Below are 21635 nucleotides of genomic sequence, written 5' to 3'. Positions count from 1 at the left end.
CAGAAATCTGTTTAATGTGATTGTACACATATAACCTATATCAGATTGCTTGCTGTCTTGGGGAGGGAGAGAGAAAAATTTGAAACTAGAAATCTTATAAAAACAAATGTTGAGGGGGCAGCTAGGTGGCGCAGTGGATAAAGTGCTGGTCCTGGATTCAGGAGTACCTGAGTTCAAATCCAGCCTCAGACACTTGACACTTATTAGCTGTGTGACCCTGGGCAAGTCACTTAATCCTCATTGCCCTGCAAAAAAACCAACCAACCAACCAAACAAACAAACAAAAAAACCAAACAAAAACAAATGTTGAAAACTATCTCTAGATGTAACTAGAAAATAATAAAATACTTTTATGATTAAAAAATTTTTTAAAAGAAATAGGGGGTCAGCTAGGTGGCACAGTGGATAGAGCACTGGCCCTGGAGTCAGGAGTACCTAAGTTCAAATCCGGCCTCAGACACTTAATACTTACTAACTGTGTGACCCTGGGCAAGTCACTTAACCCCAATTGCCTCACTAAAAAAAAGAAAAAAAGAAATAGGGTTATTTTTTTAAATAAAAGACTTTACACATGGTAATTGTGTAAATTCATTTCACTTAATACTTATTTGATACAAGGGTGCTTTTTCCCAATTTCTTGGAGTTTTTTTGGGGGGGAGGCAGGGCAATGAGGGTTAAGTGACTTGCCCAGGGCCACACAGCTAAATAACAGTCTTTATATGTAGTCCTATACATAAGTCAAAGAGTATGAACAGTTTTATCTGATTATAGAATGTTGTTTTTCAGAAAGAGTATACTAATTCACAGCTTCTCCAGCATTTTCTTTTTTTTTGTGGGGCAGTGGGGGTTAAGTGACTTGCCCAGGGTCACACAGCTAGTAAGTGTCAAGTATCTGAGGCCAGATTTGAACTCGGGTCCTCCTGAGTCCAGGGCTGGTGCTTTATCTACTGTGCCACCTACCTGCCCCCCCCAGCATTTTCAATAGTGTACCTTTTCCCTTACATTCTCATCAGAACTGGATTTTATTGTTTTTACTATAATTGACAATATGTACTAGTGTCTCAGTGTTTTATTTTTTCTAATTATTAAAGTTATTCGTATTTTTAATTTCAAAATATATCTTTTCATTTCTTTTGACCACTTAAGAGTTTCCTCTTGCATAAGAGATTACTCTTATAAATTTATGTCAACTTTTGTAGCTCTTGAATATCAGACTTAGAAGAAATGTTGATAGCAAAGATTTTTTTCTCATCTTTTTTTAACCTTTTGTTATGCAAAAGATTTTTATTTTTATATACTCAAATAGAGACAGTTATCATTCCTATCTTTACTCCAACCTCAACCTGACAAAGTATATATACCCTTTAATTCAATTTTTTTTTTTTTTGCAGGGCAATGGGGGTTAAGTGACTTGCCCAGGGTCACATAGCTAGTAAGTGTCAAGTATCTGAGGCTGGATTTGAACTCAGGTACTCCTGAATCCGGGGCCGGTGCTTTATCCACTGTGCCACCTAGCCGCCCCCCCCTTTAATTCAGTTTTAACGCAAACTTTATCCTTAAGCTAGGGCAGGTGTTCAAGAAATGTTCACTGGATAGTTGGTCAATTTTTTTTTCAGGAATGCGCCTGACTCTGGCTGATGCTGGTGACACTGTTGAAGATGCCAATTTTGTGGAAGCTATGGCAGATGCGGGTATTCTCCGCCTTTATACCTGGGTGGAGTGGGTGAAGGAAATGGTTGCCAATTGGGACAGCCTAAGAAGTGGTCCTGCTAGCACTTTTAATGATCGAGTCTTTGCCAGGTAACATATGGAACCAAAACACTTTGTACTTTGCTTAGTTCTCATGTGTTTTTAAGCTTATTTACATTTAATTTTGCTCTAAAACATAGGAAGATAGGGGAGATAATATTGCAGAAAAGACAACAGGAATTAAGGTAAAAATAAATGGGGAAAAAACCCAATATTTATTATCCTCAAGGAATGGGAGGCATAAGTAGTATTAGGCAAACTGACAAATTTAAAAGATGGCTAGGTTGCCAGGAGACTTTACAGCAGTGGATTTTAATGAATATAAAGGAGGTGTTATTATTTATTTTTGTTGTTGTTGTTTCGTTTTTGTTTTTTGGGTCACTGGGGGTTAAGTGACTTGCCCATGGTCACACAGCTAGCGTCAAGTGTCTGAGGCCAGATTTGAACTCAGGTACTCCTGAATCCAGGGCCAGTGCTTTATCCACTGCGCCACCTAGCTGCCCTGGTATTATTATTTTTAAACAATTAGTAATGTTTGTATTTTAATATTGCTGTTTATTAGAAAATATAATAGTTCTTCATAATTAATTTATGCCCTTTAATCACATTTTGTATTTAATGTTTAATAGTGAAATGAATGCTGGAATTGTGAAAACAGAGCAAAATTATGAGAAGATGCTATTTAAGGAAGCTTTGAAAACGGGATTTTTTGAATTTCAGGTAGATATGAGTATTGCTATAGAAAAATCTGTGGCTGTATCATTTGGTAGCTCTATTATATAGACTTAGATTATTATTTCTTATGCATCTCTTTTTATATATGTAGGTGTGTGTGTGTACACATATATAAATATAAATATATTTCCCCCCATGTTACTCATTTGGCAAATCAGAGGTAGTTCTCTAGCAAATCCTAAATGTGTATGATTTTTAAATAATTGACCTTTATGATATTTCTGCAATGATGAAATTAGGCAGAGAACATTAAAAAAATGGAATAAAGCTGAAAACCAGATAGGCTTTCTTTGAAAATTTTTCCAAGTAAGGAAAAATTAAGATAGTTTCCCAGGTTTTTTATGTCATCAATGCTAATTTTGAAACTGAGCATTTTCCAAAGTTTACCAAGAGGTGTCAGTATCTCACCATGTCAGAGAGTGGTGCCTGGGAACCAAATGGATCTTCATTTAAAATGCTGCTTCATAACAAATCACTTTGGTCTTTATTTAAATGACTTGCCTTTTCGACATGTGATTAAATGGGTCAAGTGCTGAGCATAATAATAGATCATATTTATTGCTTTTTATCTTGGTCTGTGATATTTTTTATCTTTCCCATGTACCATTTAGCAGTGGCACCTAATATATGGTTAAAATCGTACCATTTTCTTTTTTATGCCTTAACAATTAGGCATCTTACACCTTATTCTTTTCCTTCAGAGTCATTATAATGTAAAACAGACATATGCCTTTTACATAGATTCATATACATTTAGTTATAGGGCTTAAAAATGAGAAAAGCCCATTTAATAATCCCACATGGGAGGTCTGTTAATGTTTTAAAATTGCATACATTAAATGTTATTTTTGCCTTCATTTAAAGAAGTACTATTTTATTTTAGAGGTGTTTAACAGTTGGGATGGCAAATTTTCCTTTTTTTCAGGCAGCAAAAGATAAGTACCGTGAATTAGCTATAGAAGGGATGCACAGAGACCTGGTGTTCCAGTTTATTGAAGTTCAGACCCTCCTCTTGGCTCCAATCTGCCCACATGTATGTGAACATGTCTGGACACTTCTGGGAAAGGTACTTTCATAACTTAAAGTATGCATTTAAGATCTACTAGGAGGTTTTGATTTGTCCCCATTAAGCACTAAATCATATTAAAAACAATAAGAAAATCAGTTTTTGCAAAATCAGTGTTAGAGTCAGCAGAATAGCCTCTGATAAATTGGGATGTTGTTAAGTGTTTAGACTTACAGCCTTTCTTTATGTACTTAGGACATATGTATTTTAAGTTTATATGCTCATCCTTATATTGTTTAACACCTAATTTCTAACCATATTAGAATATGTTCTAATGTTGATACAACTGTGAATTTAGTAAAAATCTAAACTTACGCAGTTAACTTTTTTAGAACTGTTTAGTTTACCTGACAAGTAAAGATATATGTCTAGATGTTATGAACCCCTTGTATGGATTAAACTTCTGTGCAAATTTCTTGTTTTCTGTAAAAACTCCTGGTATATATAAGAGTACACATGGATGTATATATTAGTATTCATAAAGCCATATTCTAGTTATTTTTCTTAGAGTTTCAAATAAAATGACTGACTGGTTTAATGGTTCCTTTACCATCCTACTAGGTACTCTCATGTATTTCTCAGTACATGGACAGTGCAAAATGTGCTGCTTATTGTGTACTCTCAGCAGTCATACATTAAGAATTAGGTGTATTAATATGATAAAATGATGTCTTGTATAATTTATATGATAGCTATTAAATGTAGGCAAATTAAGATTATATAATTTTCTTTGAAAGTGAGCATATGTGTGTGGGCATTAATATAGTTTTAAAAAAATGGCTGTTAATTAGAAACATAGAGTCTTACTTCAGAACTTGGTTTTAGGTTGTTTTAGATTAAGGTCTAAAGAAATGTGTTGGTTTGAATGAATATCAGATTTGAAGGCATATCCCTGATGATAATCTTGCTATGAAGCTATAGAAGATTCTGGTTAACAAGTATTAGCTAATTTCACTGACCCTTCTTTCTTTAAATAAAAGCCTGACTCAATCATGAAAGCTGTCTGGCCAGTGGCGGGTCCTGTGGATGAAGTCTTGATACGTTCCTCACAGTACCTTATGGAAGTTGCTCATGACCTGAGACTGCGGCTTAAGAACTATATGATGCCAGCCAAAGGAAAGGTGAAGTAATAAATTTGAAAAAAATATTGGGAAAGCTCTGTTGTAAAAAATGTATGCTGCGTATGTCATAGCTTAACTGTAAAAGGGAAAGGGATGGGATGTTTCATTTTTATTAAACTAGAAATGATTGACTGTTTCCCCTTTTCTTGCCCATATATAGAAAGTTGACAAGCAGCCACCACAGAAGCCTTCTCATTGCACCATTTATGTGGCAAAGAATTACCCTCCTTGGCAACATACCACTCTGTCAGTTCTGCGTCGTCACTTTGAGGTGATGTTTTGGGATGTGTTCATTTCTCTGTTGTCACATTTATTCTCCTGGTGATCACTTTTTGCTCTCATTGATCCACTTCTTGGAGAATGGGCTTGGCTTCATTTTGGTAGCTCTCCATTTGATGCCAGTTTAAAAGATTCTGACACTTAGGACTTTAGAAGCTTTCAAACCAGAATTCAGCAGAGTTTAGTGGATAGTTATTAAGGGACTTTAAAAAAAATCTCCATAAGTTCTTATTTAAAACTATGAAAAAAGAGAAATAATGAGCTTTTCCTTTTGGGTTCTTTGTTATGATTAGAACATTGCAGGCTCATACAGTCTTACAACCTTATTATGCTTGAAGGATTATAACTTCTGGTCTTGGGTATGTTAAAAAGAAGTGCTTAATTTCATAATTACCTGCAGGAATGGAGGGCTGTAAAATGTGTTTGGTTCTGTCAGGTAAATAGCTTTTAAATGTGACAGCTCTTTCAAATACTTTTCATTAACATTTTAAAAGAAACTTAATACTTTATAAGGCCTGTACTTGATTTTCCTGAGGGAAAAAATCACCTACAACTTTTTTCTCCCATCAAAATGTGGAAGCAAATATTGTGGAAGTGGTATGAAATATATTTTTGTCTTTTTCATAGGAACAGTAGCAGACACAAAAACACCCAGGTGCACTTTAAAAGGAGGTGCTGTGCTGGGAAGGTGGAGAGCTTGCCAAAATATGACCTAGGTGATCAAAGAAGGATGGATTCTCAGCTTGTATTTTCTGAATCTTTATTGAATTTTCATTCCAATACTTTTCACAGATTTTTAGGTTTAATTAGCAAAGCCTCAGGGTAAAAACGTTTAAACTGAGCCAGACAAGGTTGCTGAAAAGCAAACAACAGGCATGGGGTGTGCTCCCTATAAAGTTTGTCCTGGGGGAGAACCACCCTTATTTTCATTTGTATTCTAAATAGGAATAGGAGGTACTTTTCAGGTTCTCAGATTTTGAAATTTATGGCTCTTAAATCCACTCTGAGGATAGAAAAAGAAGACTGTGTCTCTGTGGGAACATATTTGTCCCATTAAGTACCCACAAAAAAGACACTAAAAGTGGCACATACTGTCGCATGTATTCTGAATACCCCATCTAGCCTTCCAGAGTTTATGTACCATGCCAATGTGTATTGGGCAGTTCTCTTAACTATATACACATAAAATTGTCTGATGGTTGGCCTTCATTTGGTGTAGTCAGCTAAATCTGGATTTTAATAAAGAACTTAATTTGAAAAGTTAGATTGCTATAAGGGTAAAGTTATTTAATAATGATAGCTAGCATCTCTATCTATCTATATATCAATATCTGTTGGTTGATTAATTGTTATCCTTTGTTCTCAAAGATCCAAAATGATATCACTATGTTGGAGTCAAGGTACATCTGACTATGTCTGATTAGACTAATATGAGCTCAGAAGGCTCTACCAGAGGTTGGGCACAAATAGTCTATATGAACATCTGGAGTGGAGATATCTCTGTATATCTCTATCTTTGAGGTTTACAAAGCAGTTTACATGTTAACTAATTTTTTATCGAATCATTATTCTTTAGAGCATATTTTTTCAATGGAATATTTTTCAAATGTACAAAAATCCACCTTTTCTCCTTCCCAGCTCTGTCTTGGAAACGGAAAAAAACCAAAATCTTTGTAACAAATATGCAGTCAAGTAAAACAAATTCTCATTGGCCATGTCCAGAAATGTCTCATTCTATACTCTGAATTCAGATTTTCTTTCAGGCAGATTGGTAGAGTGTTTTTTCATAAGGCCACTGAAAACTTGGGTGGTTAATTGTGATGATCAAAGTGGGGAGGGAGAGAAAAGAGGACAAGCATTTTATTAAGTACTTACTGTGTTCTAAGTACTGGGCTAAGCACTTTAAAAATATGTCATTTGGTGGGGCAGATAGGTGGCACAGTGGATAAAGCACCAGCCTTGGATTCAGGAGTACCTGAGTTCAAATCCGGCTTCAGACCTTGACACGTACTGGCTGTGTGACCCTGGGCAAGTCACTTAACCCCCAATGCCCTGCAAAAAAAAAAATGTCATTTGATCCTCCCAGCAACTCTGGAAAGTAGATATTCCCATTATGGAAGTTAGGTGACTTGCCCAGGGTCACACAGCTAGTAAGTGTCCTTTTTTTTTTTTAATAATAAACATTTTTATTTATAGTTTCGGGTTCCATTTGTTATCCTTCTTTCCCTCCCTCCCCTCTTGCCTCCCTGAGGCGGCAAACAGTCAGATACTACTAAGTATCTTGAGGCTAGATTTGAACTTAGTGCATTATCTACTGTGCCACCTAGCTGATGAGAGTTCTTAAGTCTATCAAAGTTTTTTTTTTTTAAACAGTGCTGTAAATGTATAAATTATTTGCAGGTCCTGTCTTAAAAGTTCATTAGTAGGGGGTAGCTAGGTGGCTCAGTGGATAGAGTGGCTCTGGAGTCAGGAGGACCTGAGTTCAAATCCAGCCTCAGACACTTGACACTTACTGGCTATGTGACCCTAGGCAAGTCACTTAACCCCAATTGCCTCACCCTGCCCCCCCCCCCAAAAAAAAGTTCATTAGTATACGTGTTTTCTTGTAGCCCCTTTAGTGTATTTGTCATTTTCCTTTTTTGTCACCTTTACTGGGTATATTGTAAGGTACCATTTCAAAGTTCTTGTGGCACTTTTTTTGGTGACAAGTAAAAGAAAAGGATCCCTCCCTCCTCTTTTCGCCCCCTCCAGAATGCATTTTAGTGTCAAACACATTAACAAGTGAAGAAATATATTGGTTTTTTTTTAGTGTTCTTTTTAATTTGGAGTCAAAAATAACTAGAGCAGTAGCTAACATTATTACTCTACGTGTAAATTCAGGTAAATAATTCCACCACCAACATCCCCTTCTGTTGTGCAAAAATGAAAAAGCAAATCTCCCCATGTCCCTGAAACTCCATCCTCTCCCCATTGCTTTCCATTGTTTTCCCCCCTGAGCATTGGTTGATATGAGAGATTAGGGATCTTTGCTGAAATTTACACATAGTTGAAAGTGTAGTCTTCAGAATAAATGATTGTTGGGAACGTGTCAATACTTCTGCAGTGCCATTGTCGTTCATCTCTTACACACATACAAAGATCAAGGACTCATAGTGTCATCATTTTTAAGAACATCTATGTCCTCCTGCCTTTTGGAGGAAAACTTTAGAAATTACTTCAGAATCTAGAGAGATTATCGACATTGTATGGATGTACTGAAGTGGAGGAAGCCCTCATACAAATGCATACCAATCCAATATGAATACATTTTTCACTCTCTGAGCACATGGAAATGATTCTACTTAAACACTTAAGTAATTAGAGAGTTTTTTCAGTGTACACTCTAGCTTTCCACTAAGGCCCCTTGCTGATGTCTCACTGTAGCATAGAGGCATCCCAGTGTTCTTGAGAGCTGTGATCATGAAACACAGCTCTGGCAGCTCCTGTCAAGCTGGAAAAGGCCCCAAGTGTAGATGGTCCTAATGAGAGAATGTGGGACTGTCATCGGAACCCTACCCTTAGATAGGGTCTGAGAGCCTCCCTAATTTGGCTGCCAGGTCAAGAATTTTTTTGTGCAGAACAGCTCAGGAGGACTCTCTGCTATTAATATTAGAGGGGAATATTACATATGCAACGTGATTTTTCCCTCTCCCTCTCTCCCCAGCCCTCTTTCTCTTTTTGGAAAGCATGAATTTTCTGAGCTTTGAGAAAAGAAGTATCTTTTATATGCCCTCTCAGATTCTGCTACAGAGTTCAGTCTACACTTGGTTTGGCGACCAAACGTCATTTAGCTGATGCTAGACAGATAATTTTGCAGCTCTCAGAGGGGTACTGAGGATGGCACCCCAACCCTAAGAGACCTCCTGGGGCTCCCTACTGTTTTTGATTTGCCCTGTGGGTAGATCTCTTATTCTTTCAAGTAGAAATCAATATGTGGAGAGTGTAAGTCTATCTTTAGAATACTTTACTTCAGAAACATAATCTTCCTTCTGATACACTCTGTGTGACTCTGGGCAAGTCATAACCTCTCAGTGCTCCAGGCAACTCTCAAACATGGCATGTTGCAGAATGGCTGCCGGCCTATATCGGTAGAGGGTTTCCTCACTGGAGAGCTCTCTACTCTGATAAAATCAGTCCCTGACAGAAGAAACAAATAAGAAATGAAAATGTTGCCAAACTTTATATTGCAGAACTTCTGAATGCCAAAAAATTTGGGATAGTCTTGAAGGTCTCTGGTAACATAAACATAATTGATGAATAGTATCTATGAAAAATGAAAATTCACTTTACTTGTTATTTTCCCTTCTTATAATGATTTAGGCTAATGCAGGTCAACTGCCAGACAATAAAGTAATTGCCAGTGAACTGGGCACCTTAGCAGAGCTGAAGAAGTACATGAAGAAGGTGATGCCATTTGTTGCCATGGTGAAGGTAAGCAGTGGGAGAGATGTAGCAGTGTGACCATGTGAGAGATGACTGGGAAGAACAGTAAAGATGGAGGGCGGGAAAGGCCATACAAATGAGACCATTCTCAGCAGACATAGCCACCAGGCAATTTTCTTCCCTGACTTTCTTTTCCCTCTTTTTCTGATAGGGGAAGCGATCTTCTTCTTCTTCTTTTTTTTTGTTTTGTTTTGTTTTTTGTTGTTGTTTTTGTTTGTTTTTGTTTTTGTTTTTTGCAGGGCAATGAGGGTTAAGTGACTTGCCCAGGGTCACACAGTTAGTAAGTGTCAAGTGTCTGAGACAGGATTTGAATCCAGGGCTGGTACTTTATCCACTGTGCCACCTAGCTGCCCCTAGCAATCTTATTTGTAGAACTGAGTTTTAATGTTTTCACTAGAGGTTATAACAGTTGATCAAAACAGGTGGCATAGTGGATAGAGTATTGAGTTTGGAGTCAGAAAGTTCAAGTCCTCCCTCAAACCCTTACTGGCTATGTGACCCTAGATTGATCACTTAACCACTCAGCTTCAGTTTCTTGACCTGTAAAATATGGATAATAATAGCATCACTTAGGTTATTGTGAGAATCAAAAAAAAATCAAATAAAATCCTGTAAAGTGCTTTGCAGAAATTAAAGATTACATGAAGGTAGGCTCTTATTACTATGATAATTAATATTATAATTATCACTGTTATCATAATTATTGTTAATGATGATGACAAACAATATACATTTTGCCAGAAAAATTAAGGCAACCTCCACTGGGTGGTTGCGAATACTGGTCTAACAATTTAGCATCTCTTCTGAGATACTTAAATGGTCTTTTAGATTATTTAGTATAATATTTGGTCATTTAAATGCTTTTTAGCTAGGAGGGAGAGTGTAGTGATCACTGCGATTATAAGGTGTCCTTGTAGTCAAGATTCCAGGTCCTTCTATGGTGCTGTCTCTTAATTTAGTCACACCCCAAGACACACTCTCTCCTGGTGAATGAGAGTTCCTAGAGAGGTCCACTATTGTCCCACTATCGTAGGGAGTCTTCCTGTCTCTTAGAATGAAGTGTATTATCTAAACTTGTGCCTCTGAGGTGGCCTTAAGATCCTGAACTTCAAGAATGATCACAGAATCGAAGTGTGACTCGAATCTGAAAGGAATCAGTTGGCTTCCCTTGGTTGCAGTTAGATCATTGGTTTCACAGACTGCAGGTTCTGCTATTGTGCTATATGCCAGATGTGTGAACATGTATGGGGACTATATAAGTTCATTGGTACTGATGTGGATATGCTTTGGGTTTTCTCAGCTGTACACGTTGTAAAGTGTAAACTTCTTTGAGACAGGGACTATTTTGTTTTCTCTTTGTACTCCACTGACTTTTTTTTTTAACATAGCTGTGCCTTGTACACAGTAGGTGATTAATAAATATTTGTTGTAGTGAATTTACTTGAGATGATACTTCTTTGATGGTTATACTAGCATTTAATCTTGGTAAACTACGTTGAAATAGTCTAATGAAATAGTTTTGAAGACTGTTATTTTAAAAAATTCCATTATTTAGTGACTAATTGAATGTAGTGGCTAATTGAAGTAGGATATAACCTATTTCACAGTATTTCAGTGATAATTTCCATCAATTGTGTGTATCTGTATATATACACACACATATGTCAATTTTTCAACGTAGAATAATATTTATAATGACATCATAGGTTTAGAATTTGAAGCGACCTTAAAAGGTCAATCCCCCTCATTTAAGAATTCAACTCCCCTCATTTAACAGGCATGGAAATTGAGTCTCAGAGAAGTAAAGTGATTTGTTCAAGGTCTCATGGGTAAGGAATAGCAAAAAACCCCAACAAACTGGGGGCAGCTAGGTGGCACAGTGGATAAAGCAGCAGCCCTGGATTTAGGAGGACTTGAGTTCAAATCCAGCCTCAGACACTTGACACTTAACTATCTGTGTGACCCTGGTCAAGTCACTTAACCCTCATTGCCTGGCAAAAATACCCAAAAAACAAAACAAAAGAAAAAACCAAACTGGATTCAAACACAGGTCCTTTGACCTAAAACTCAGAATATAAAGTTGATGATTGGTATAATAAGTAGGAACATAACAAAACTTTTTCAGTGAATTTTAAATTTGAGTAAAAAGCAGTAGCTTAACAACAGTTCATCATTGGGTCAGACAGGAACACATTCTGAGCACAGAATGCTAAACTGAAGAGGTGAATCTCAGGAATAAAGCAGGTCCATAGTTAGTACTCAAGCACAAATTCACTTTCAGATAAATTTAAGTATATTTGAGCCATTCATCTCCGTTTCAACATATGCAGTCAAATAATACAAAGGTAGCATCTGAACAACAAGGTGTTTGGTTCCCAGTTCAGGCAAGTTAATCTGACAGATTGTTGGTTGTTACTGTATTTGCCCTACAGTTGCATGGATTTATCTGAGTACTCAATTTCGCTTCTTTTTGCCTCTCGAAGTGTTGCAGTTTATATAATCTGGAGGTTCCTTATGTTTTCCAGTGACTCAGAACCCCATTATATGCAGAACTTTCCCAAGGATGAAGGAGGCTGTGCTTTACACTATGACAAATCCTAGACATTCTAAGAAACTTGGAGTAAAGATTCCGCAGGGGTTGTCAGCAGCCCTAGCATGAATGTTGTCCAAGTGGTGGCTTACTATGGCTCCCCAAGAAGGCCTTCAGATGCTTCAGGCTTCTACTTATATTATATTTAAGCGGTCCCTTCTTAACATTCATGTTTAAGAAGAAAACAACTATTTACAGTTTATGATTTATTTGAGTCATTGTGTAACAATTCATTTTCAGGTCTGGATTTTCTACACTCAAACCTAGGTGCACTCTGTAAGATGCAATGATTCAAACTGTATATGCGGCACAGTCAGTGACTATTTGTGATAGGAGTCATGAAGGGATAATTTCAGACAACTGTTGGCTAGACTGACTATAAGTTATTATTGTCCAAGCAGATATTCTGGGTTTGAACATGTAATCAACCTCAATAGTGAGAAGCCCTATTTACTTTGCAGATTTTGAAAGCTTTTTGCCTCCAAGCTTTTCTACTGCTAACTTGGCTTCATCTGACTTGATTATTGTGAGCCAGTAACCTCATTAAAATGCCAGCTTAGAGAAGGACAGCCATGAATGAAGCTTGTCAGTGAATATTTGTGTTGAATGTACTTTTCTGGCTTTTCAGCCATTGAGAGAGTGACTGTCAGATATAAATTTCGGGATATTTACAGCATGCCCTTTTTTAATTGTTAGGAGAATTTGGAGAAGACGGGCCCTCAAGTTCTGGATTTGCAGCTGGAATTTGATGAGCAGGGAGTGCTTATGGAGAACATAGTCTACCTAACCAATTCCCTTGAGGTAAGATTGCCTGAGGAGGAGCTTGTAATGATTAGCTTAGAGGTTGAAAAGGCAGCCACAATCTTCCCATAAATCACCATGTAGAGACCACCTCACATGCAGGGGACTTCCTTATTTTCTTCTGATATTGTGAGTATAAAGGTAAATGCTCTGGATATCTGTCATCTCTTTCCCTTGTCATAAAACCAGCCCATCTTCTGTTCCTATCAAACATATTTCTGAAGACATTCTTTACTCCCATATTTTTTAAGTTTCTCATTGATTATATGTTTCAGCTTGCTCACAACCAAAATTCATTTCCTGTTGGTCACCATGTGATATTCTTATGCAATTACTTGGAGACTTGTACCATATGTTTAAGGATATATGACAATATTGGTATTAAAAATGGAGTTTGGTTTCTGGGAAGAAAAAAAGGCAACACAGTGCTATTTTCTCTTTCTAGTAAGGATTAATTTGTCAGCTTGATCTTCTGTGCTCAATCCTTTTGCCAAATATTTATTTGATATCTTTAGCTATATACATGTGGATTTTACATGTATGTGGACACTTTAGGAAGAAGAACAGCCAGAAGGAAAGGGCAGGAGCCAAATGCGGCTGCAGAGACAAAATACAGCATCATCTGACCTCATTTGAATAGTGTTCTAAAATGCTGGATCATACTAAGGTGCTTTATGACCCAGACAACTTTTTTCATTATTTGCTATATCAAACAAAATAGTACCCTCGAGGAAAATTTGTACGTAACATCCAAATGACTTTCCTTAGTCAGTGGTTGCCATATTCTCATATTTTGTCTCTGATACTCCCTTCCAGTGATTAAAAATAATTTTGCATCAACTTTTTCCTTCTGTTTAGTGGGTAGATGCCAGTTTTTCTTATGTCAAGTGGTAAACAGACTATCTCAGCTACTTTACTGAAGGGAGCATCTAAATATAAATATTAAGGAATGATTGATTCCAGATTTGACAGCATTTGCCTGAATAGAATAAAAATGTACACACCATTTCATATTAAATAGAGGTTCTCCTTTTGTTTCTTGGCAAAATGAGCTGGAGATAAAACTGGTGTTAGTTAGCCATAATAATTACTCCTATCTTTTTCTTACTCTTTAGTTAGATCACATTGAAGTAAAATTTGCTTCGGAAGCGGATGATAGAATCAGAGAAGATTGCTGTCCTGGGAAGCCTCTTACTGTTTTTAGAACAGAAGTAAGTTGGAATCATCTTTTGGAATCATGGCATGCCTGAGTTGGGATGGACCTTGGAGATTATTTTAGTGTAGTCCCCTCCTTTTATATAAGAGAAGGCTGAGGGCCAGGGACGGGGAGTGACTTTCTTGAGATTATCTAATTATTTCACTAATGATAGAAACCAGAGTAGAACTGCCTAGGCCTTCTGACTTCCAGGTCACTGTTTGCTTTCCTATAACAATAGCTTCCATTCACTTCACTTATATAATGTGTAGGTTATGGTTAACATTTTTTAGCATTAGCATTTTTAAACTAAAAAGTCATTTTTAGAACATGGCTTTTCCAGGAATATTGTGAAAATTAAAATAAAAGGCTTGGGCAAGTTTTTCTGAGAGTTGGAACTATCAGCTGTTCAGATTAGTCTGGGTATGGCAACTAATCAAAGCTTTTTGAGGGGCTCTGGTGTAAACCACATTGATGGATTCTCTTTAGGTCTCAGTCATAGGAATCTTCTTCAAGCTTTGGCAGTCTGTGCTAAAGAAATGAAATGAGGTTTGGGGACTGCATTTTTCTGTTAATCCTAAAAGAACTTAACCAGATTCAAACTATTTGGCTGAATCTAGAGGACTGCCATTATGAAGATTTGTGAAGTATCCCAATTTTCTTAGTAAATGAAGCACTTGGCTAAAGGGTTTTTCTCCCTTTCTTTTTGCCATACTTACTGGAAAACTTTTAAGTGCTTTACTTTTTAAAAAAGTATTTACACATATATTTGGATTGGTGGAAATAATCTCTGAATCCTGTTTACAGTCTCCTAATTGCAGTAATCACTAATTCATATCTTTATTGAACTGCAGTGTTTATGTTTGTTTTGTTTTTCAATCAACAAACTTTTTTTTTCTTTCCTAACTCTTCTTCCTCACTGGGGGAAAAAACAACCCTCCTAATAAATATGCATAGTTTATCAAAACAAATTAATTCATCAGCTATGTCGAAAAATTTATGTCTAATTTTGTATCTTGAGTTTATCACTTCTCTGTCAGGAGGCAGGTAGCATGCTTTATCATCTCTCCTGAAATCATGGTTGGTTACTATGTTGATCTGAGTTCTCCTTTCAAAGTTGCTTGGCTTTATAATGTTTATAGCTCAATAGTGTTGTTATTGTCTAAATTGTACTCCTAGTAGTTCATACAGGTATTAGCTGGGGCAGCTAGGTGGCACAGTGGATAGAGCACCAGCCCTGCAGTCAGGAGGACCTGAGTTCAAATTCGGCTTCAGGCACTTAACACTAGCTTGTGTGATCCTGGGCAAGTCACTTAACCCCAACTGCCTCGCCAAAAAAAAAAAAAAAAAAGAAAGAAAAAACAAACATACAGGTATTAGCCAAGTTTCTGTGAAACTGACCCTTTCATCATTTCTCATGGCAAAATAATATCCCATTACAACCATATGCCAATATTTGTTTAGCCATGGGCCAGTTAATAGGCACCCCTTCCTTAGTTTCCAGTTCTTTGTCCCTTTATCGAGAGCTGTTTATAAAAATCTTTGTACATATATATCCTTTTTCTCTTTCTTTGATCTCTTTGAGATATAGGCCTAGGGGCAGCTAGGTGGCGCAGTGGGTAGAGAACCGGCCCTGGATTCAGGAGGACCTGAGTTCAAATCCGGCTCAGACACTTAACAATTACTAGCTGTGTGACCCTGGGCAAGTCACTTAACCCCAATTGCCTTACCAAAAAAAAAAAAAAAAAGAGATATAGGCCTAGAATATCTTGTGGTATTGCTACAAAGGGTATACACAATTTAGTAAATTTGGGGTATAGTTCCCAATTGCTTTCCTTCCTTCCTTCCTTCCTTCCTTCCTTCCTTCCTTCCTTCCTTCCTTTCTTTCTTTCTTTGCAGAGCAGTGAGGGTTAAGTGAGTTGCCCAGGGTCACACAGCTAGTAAGTGTCAAGTGTCTGAGGCCGGATTTGAACTCAGGTCCTCCTGAATCCAGGGTCAGTGCTTTATCCACTGCACCACTTAGCTGACCCCATCTCAATTTTTTTTTCCCCAGTTGCTTTTCAAAGTGACCGATTCATAGCCTCACCAACACCATATTAGTTTGCCTTTTTTTTTTCCTGAATCCCTTCCAATAATTGTTATTTTCTTCTTCTGTCATCTTTGCCAATCATGATAAATGTGAGGTGGAACCTAATAATTGCTTTAATTTTTACTTTTGTAATTATTAGTTATTTGGAGCATTATTTCATATGGTTGTTGATAGCTTAGATAGCAGCTTTTGAAAAATATGTTGTTATCCTTTGACCATTTATCATTTGGGGAATGACTTTGCTATAAATTTGAATAAGTTCCTTATATGTCTTGAAAAGGAGATCTTTATCAGAGAAACTCACTGCAAGAATTTTTTCCCCCCAGTTAACCATTTCCCTTCTAATTTTAACTGCTTTGTACAAAAACTTTAATTTTTGTTATTAAAATTGTCCATTTTATTTTCTGTGATCCTTATTGTTCCTTGTTTGGTCATGAACTTATCCCCTATCCATATATCGAAAAGGAAATTTCTTCCTTGCTGCTCTAATTTGTTTCTTATATGTTCTTTTATATCTATAAGTCATGTTTGCATTGGGAGCTTATCCTGGTATATGGCTAGTGTTAAGCCTAATTTCTAAACCTAATTTCTGCCATATCTCTTTCCAGTTTTCCCAGTAGTTTTTTGTGAAATAGTGAATTCTTACCCCAGGAGTAGTCTTTGGGGTTATCAAACATGAGGCTACCAGATTGATTTGGTGTTGGGTGTGTGTATGTGTGTGTGTGTGTGTACCTACCTAATTTATTCCATTGAGTGATCTCTCTATTTTTTGACCTGCTTTGTAGTATAGTTTAAGATCTGTTGCTGTTAATACAGTGTGTTCAAGGGCCATCATTAGTAGTCCTTTTAAAAGAATCCATTATGTTGATTCCTTTAACATACTATTGGGGCAGCTAGGTGGCACAGTGGATAGAGCACCGGCCCTGGAGTCAGGAGTTCAAATCCGGCCTCAGACACTTAATACTTACTAGCTGTGTGACCCTGGGCAAGTCACTTAACCCCAATTGCCTCACCCAAAAAAAAAAAGATTCTCCTTTAACATACTATTAAATTTTTTGTATAAAAATAAATGTATTGATATCTTTCAGTTTTATGTCATCTACATTTTCTTCTGTATTCCTTTTCCTATCCTCTCTGAGCTATGCCTTATAATAAAGTTTGAAGAAAGGAAAAAAAAAAGATCTGCAAAACTAAGCATTTTTAAGAAGTCTGATATTATATCCAGGATTCCACACACCTGGTTTCCCATTCCTGCAAAGTAATAAGAGATGTCTTCTCATATCTCATTATTAGGGTCAAGCTTGATCAATATATGAATTACATGAACTACTTTTCAGTGGAGCACCCTGTATTTCTTTTCTTTTAAAAAATAAATTATTTTCTTGTTCTTTTTTAAATAGCCTGGTGTATCAGTGTTTTTGGTAAATCCCCAGCCATCCAATGGTCACTTCTCAACCAAAATTGAAATTAGACAAGGAGACAACAGAGATTCATTAATTAGGCGTTTAATGAAGATGGACAGAGGAATCAAGGGTAAGCTACTGCTTTTCTTTTTTTGAGCCACTGCTTTGAAATACAGAGTAAATATTTTTTTAGCCCTAAACTATAGGTTTGATACATTTCAAGGAAGCAGCTGACTGATTTAGGGAGATAAAATAGTGTTATGGGAAAATGACTTCTCTTGGGAGTTAAGAGAACTGAGTGCAAGCTGGATGGAGCTCTATCACTATGTATATATGTGATGGTGGACAATTTCTTCTATCTCCTGAGTCTCAGTTTCTTACTTTATGAAATGAGGCAGTTGGGCTATCTTTGTGATTCTGTGACATTGTTATAGACTTTCTATTGTAAAAAAAAATAATGTATTCCTATTTGGTAATGGATTTTAAATTAACATTATATAGCATTAGAGAGACGTGGTGGTATAGTGGACAGAAGGCAGACCTTCAAGTCAGGAAAGTATGGGTTCATTTTCTGCCTCTTCCATATACTGTCTGTGTGACCAATCATGGGCAAGTCGCTGAACCTCTCAGTGCCTCCAAACAACTAAGACAAAGGTTACAGATGAGCTGATTCTCTGTATTGGTGTTTGGAGTTTCTACTCTGAGAGGCCCATACACCATACAGTGAAATTACAAGTCTAGTCCAAAAATATCCCAACCTCCAAGTGAGATGTAGTGCCAGTATCTTTTTCAAAATACTTGAATACTGGGACAGCTAGGTGGTGCAGTGGATAAAGCACTGGCCCTGGATTCAGGAGGACCTGAGTTCAAATCTGGCCTCAGACACTTGACACTTACCAACTGTGTGACCCTGAGCAAGTCACTTAACCCTCATTGCCTCACAAAAAAAAAAATACTTGGATACTGACCTGACGGGGTACTCCAGAATTGTACTTCCCACTGGTAATTCCCTTTCCTAAACTTCTGGGAAAGTTTTTGTCTCCCATGTCTAAGTAGTCATGGACAACATTTTTTTTTTTTACATTTTTCTTGATATCTCTGGTTTTTATACCACTTGCATTTCTAAATGCAGCCTTCCCACCTTCTATACTGAGTTCCCTCCATTATAATAAAAAAGAGGGGAGGGAAATACAGCAAAACTAACCAACATATCAACTGACAGTATGTATATTTCAAACCCATAGTCCCCCACTTTTTTTTTTTTTTTTGCAGAGCAATGGGGGTTAAGTGACTTGCCCAGGGTCACACAGCTAGTAAGTGTCAAGTGTCTGAGGCCAGATTTGAACTCAGGTACTCCTGAATCCAGGGCCGGTGCTTTATCCACTGCGCCACCTAGCCGCCCCCCATAGTCCCCCACTTCTGCAAAGAAGGCAATGTTTTCCAAAAGTATTCTCATTTCTGTTTAATGATGACAAAATTTAGGACAGTAGGTAGAAATGTTGCTGGAAGCATGAGATTAATGCCCTCTAGCCACGGAAGAGATCAGCTCCTGAGACCTTTCCACCAGGCTCTTATAAGGCTTTGATTTTTGAGGATGATTGCCTGTAGTGGATATGAAAGAGTTGAATTTGATAGCACAATTTGTAGTCTCTCTTTTATAATAGTCGGCAAATATGCCAATTAGTACCAATTGTATCGAGGGTGATTATAATTCAGGTCCAGGAGAAGCTGGACTAAAGCTATCATTTCATTCCACAAAGGCCATTTAATGAAAATGGTCTCCCCACATAAGATATGAACCAGTAACTTATAGGTGAAAAGCTCTGTATCCCATTATCACATTATCTATCTCCTGAAACTTTAAATCACACCATCCTTCTTCCCTTCAAATGCCTTAATTGTTGGAGAGTTGCAGATTTAAATTTCAGTTTCTTCCATAAGAGAAGTCTGGCATAAGAAGTAGAAATATCTCAAAAAGCAACAAAAATTGTTTGATAGTTATGAAAGGCAGAGCCAACTTCAGAGCCAATGTGTTTTGTCCTTTAGAAGCCTGATTGAGTATGGAGGTTGCTAGGGAGTAGTTTACTTTAGAAATCCTTGGTGTTGTGAGATCTGAGGTCAAAGGTGGTGTATGTAAATGTCTCTTGTTGTGACTTAACCAGTGCTTTTGTGGTGAAGTGTCTTTGTGTTACGTTCTAATGTGGAAGTTCAATTGTGATGGCTGTTCAAGATCAGTTTTCCCCTCTCCCAAATGAAATGAAGGCTGTTTCTGCTTCTTATTGCCTGTTTTAGTTTGTTGGGTCAGTATTCTATTGTTGAATTGATTTTGTGATTTCCCTAGAGAGTCTCAGTAGTCTTTCAGTTGGGCTTCGCTTTGGGTTCCGCTGGTTGCTGATGATTGCCTTCTAAAGTCCCAAGATTCACATTTTAACTCACAGTCCTTGCTTCCTGAACTGTAAACCTTGTGCCTTATTGGCTTGAACTCCTGGATAATCTGCAGTTGAATTCATGATAGCTTATCAGGCCTCTCTTAAACTAAGCTTGGTACTGTTAAGGTAGCCTGTGGAAGAGTTGGTATCCCGTGGACCTCCCAGGGAGATGGCATAGAAAGGGCTGGTGGCAATTCCAAGAGCATCTGTACTTTTGGGAGACTGTTAAACTCACAGGTTGGCATGTAGAATGAGGTATAAAACCTAAGCCTCAGCAGTTATAGCCACATATTATGGGCTCCTAAACCATATAAAATGAAACAGTTTTGTGTTGAGAAGCCTCAGCATTGCTGGAATAATAAGTGAGTTACATTTAGTCTGGGTTGTTGGCAGGGCTGATGGAATATAAATTTATTCAAAGGACAAGTGCTTTGCTTGCCAGAATTCATCTTATCAGGTTGAGAAAGAGTAAATCAAGAAATCCTCAAGCAGAGAACACTGGAACTCATCCAAAGGCTTAAAATTGTTAAAGCTGCTCCCTTTTCCTGTACTTCCTCCTTCCTTTCTTGCCATTCATCTTTGAGCAAAACAAGAGTCTGGTATTGCTCTTCCTCTCAGTAGTAATACTTTTCTCCCCAAAAGTACGTTGAGAATGGTTCCATAGTTCTCATAGGCCCACTGCTGTATTCAGGGAAGCAAGAAAAGAAAGAGATGTTTCACAACACTAAAAAGTGTTTAATGCAAACATATGAAAGTGATTTGAGAGGCTACATTGGATGTGGCTCTGAAGTTTCCATAGACTTTTTTTTCCCCCTCTCATCTATATTTATTGTTCCAGGAGATGTCAGTGTTACACAGATTCATTGATCAGCTTTTATCTGGTGAAAGCTGATAGTCATATGATTTGGTACCCTGTTGGATTCTTGTTTTCTGAGATTAGGGTTGCTTTAACAATCTAACTGGGGGAATTTTTGTTTAGATAGACAGTAACAACTAATGTCTCTTAAGAATGTGATGCTCCTTCATAGGCTTAGTCAGTATCATACTTACATTTGTAATCTCTTCCACTATAGACCTTTCCAAGGTAAAACTGATGAGATTTGATGATCCTGTGTTGGGACCTCGTCGTGTTCCTGTGCTGGGAAAAGAACACCTGGAGAAGACCCCCATTTCTGATCATGCTGTATTTCATGTGGACCTCATAAGCAAGAAAATTCACCTCACTGAAAATGGATTAAGGGCAGATATTGGTGATTCCATCGTCTATCTGGTTCATTAAACCGCAGACAGATTTGGCTATTATCAGCCCTGGTTTCAGAGACATCATTACCTTGATTGTGCATACAAATTGGCCTTGAGAACCTCAGAATGGACCGAAACAACTGTCATTTCTAACCATTGAATTTTGCATGTAATCTTGCACTAAGTTATCTTTGAGACCTGGATATAATAAAATAAAACTTTTTCCCCCTTCTTTTGGATCTAATTTGAGAACTAATATTGAATGTCTCAGAAGCTTCCTATCTTTTCATTATTCATACTCAGCCATCAATATGATATTTTTATGAGGTGGTACTTTGTACTGTTTATAAAGGTCTAGGGAGTATCTAATAGCTATTAAAAATGCATAAATTTTTGGAATAAGACAGATGTAAGTACAGAATGAGATACAAAGATTTTGGCAACTTTAGCCTGC

General features: G+C 37.3%; 1 protein-coding gene across 1 annotated transcript in view; it reads left to right on the top strand.

Annotated features, from left to right (window-relative positions):
* Window positions 1-21413, top strand: part of LARS1 (leucyl-tRNA synthetase 1) — a 62743-nt gene extending 41330 nt beyond the window's left edge. The window contains exons 23-32 of the mRNA XM_043984734.1: window positions 1617-1800; window positions 2379-2469; window positions 3410-3550; window positions 4531-4671; window positions 4832-4942; window positions 9310-9420; window positions 12719-12823; window positions 13939-14034; window positions 17508-17640; window positions 21013-21413. Of these exons, the coding sequence (XP_043840669.1) occupies window positions 1617-1800; window positions 2379-2469; window positions 3410-3550; window positions 4531-4671; window positions 4832-4942; window positions 9310-9420; window positions 12719-12823; window positions 13939-14034; window positions 17508-17640; window positions 21013-21218 (1319 nt within the window). The 3' untranslated portion in view covers window positions 21219-21413. The remainder of the gene's footprint in view (window positions 1-1616; window positions 1801-2378; window positions 2470-3409; window positions 3551-4530; window positions 4672-4831; window positions 4943-9309; window positions 9421-12718; window positions 12824-13938; window positions 14035-17507; window positions 17641-21012) is intronic.
* The last annotated feature ends 222 nt before the right edge of the window (window positions 21414-21635 follow it).

This window comes from Dromiciops gliroides, chromosome 2 (assembly GCF_019393635.1).
Source record: "Dromiciops gliroides isolate mDroGli1 chromosome 2, mDroGli1.pri, whole genome shotgun sequence".
Taxonomy (NCBI): Eukaryota; Metazoa; Chordata; class Mammalia; order Microbiotheria; family Microbiotheriidae; genus Dromiciops; species Dromiciops gliroides.
Note: the sequence above shows the minus strand (reverse complement) of the source record. Positions and strands in the feature narration are given on the sequence as shown.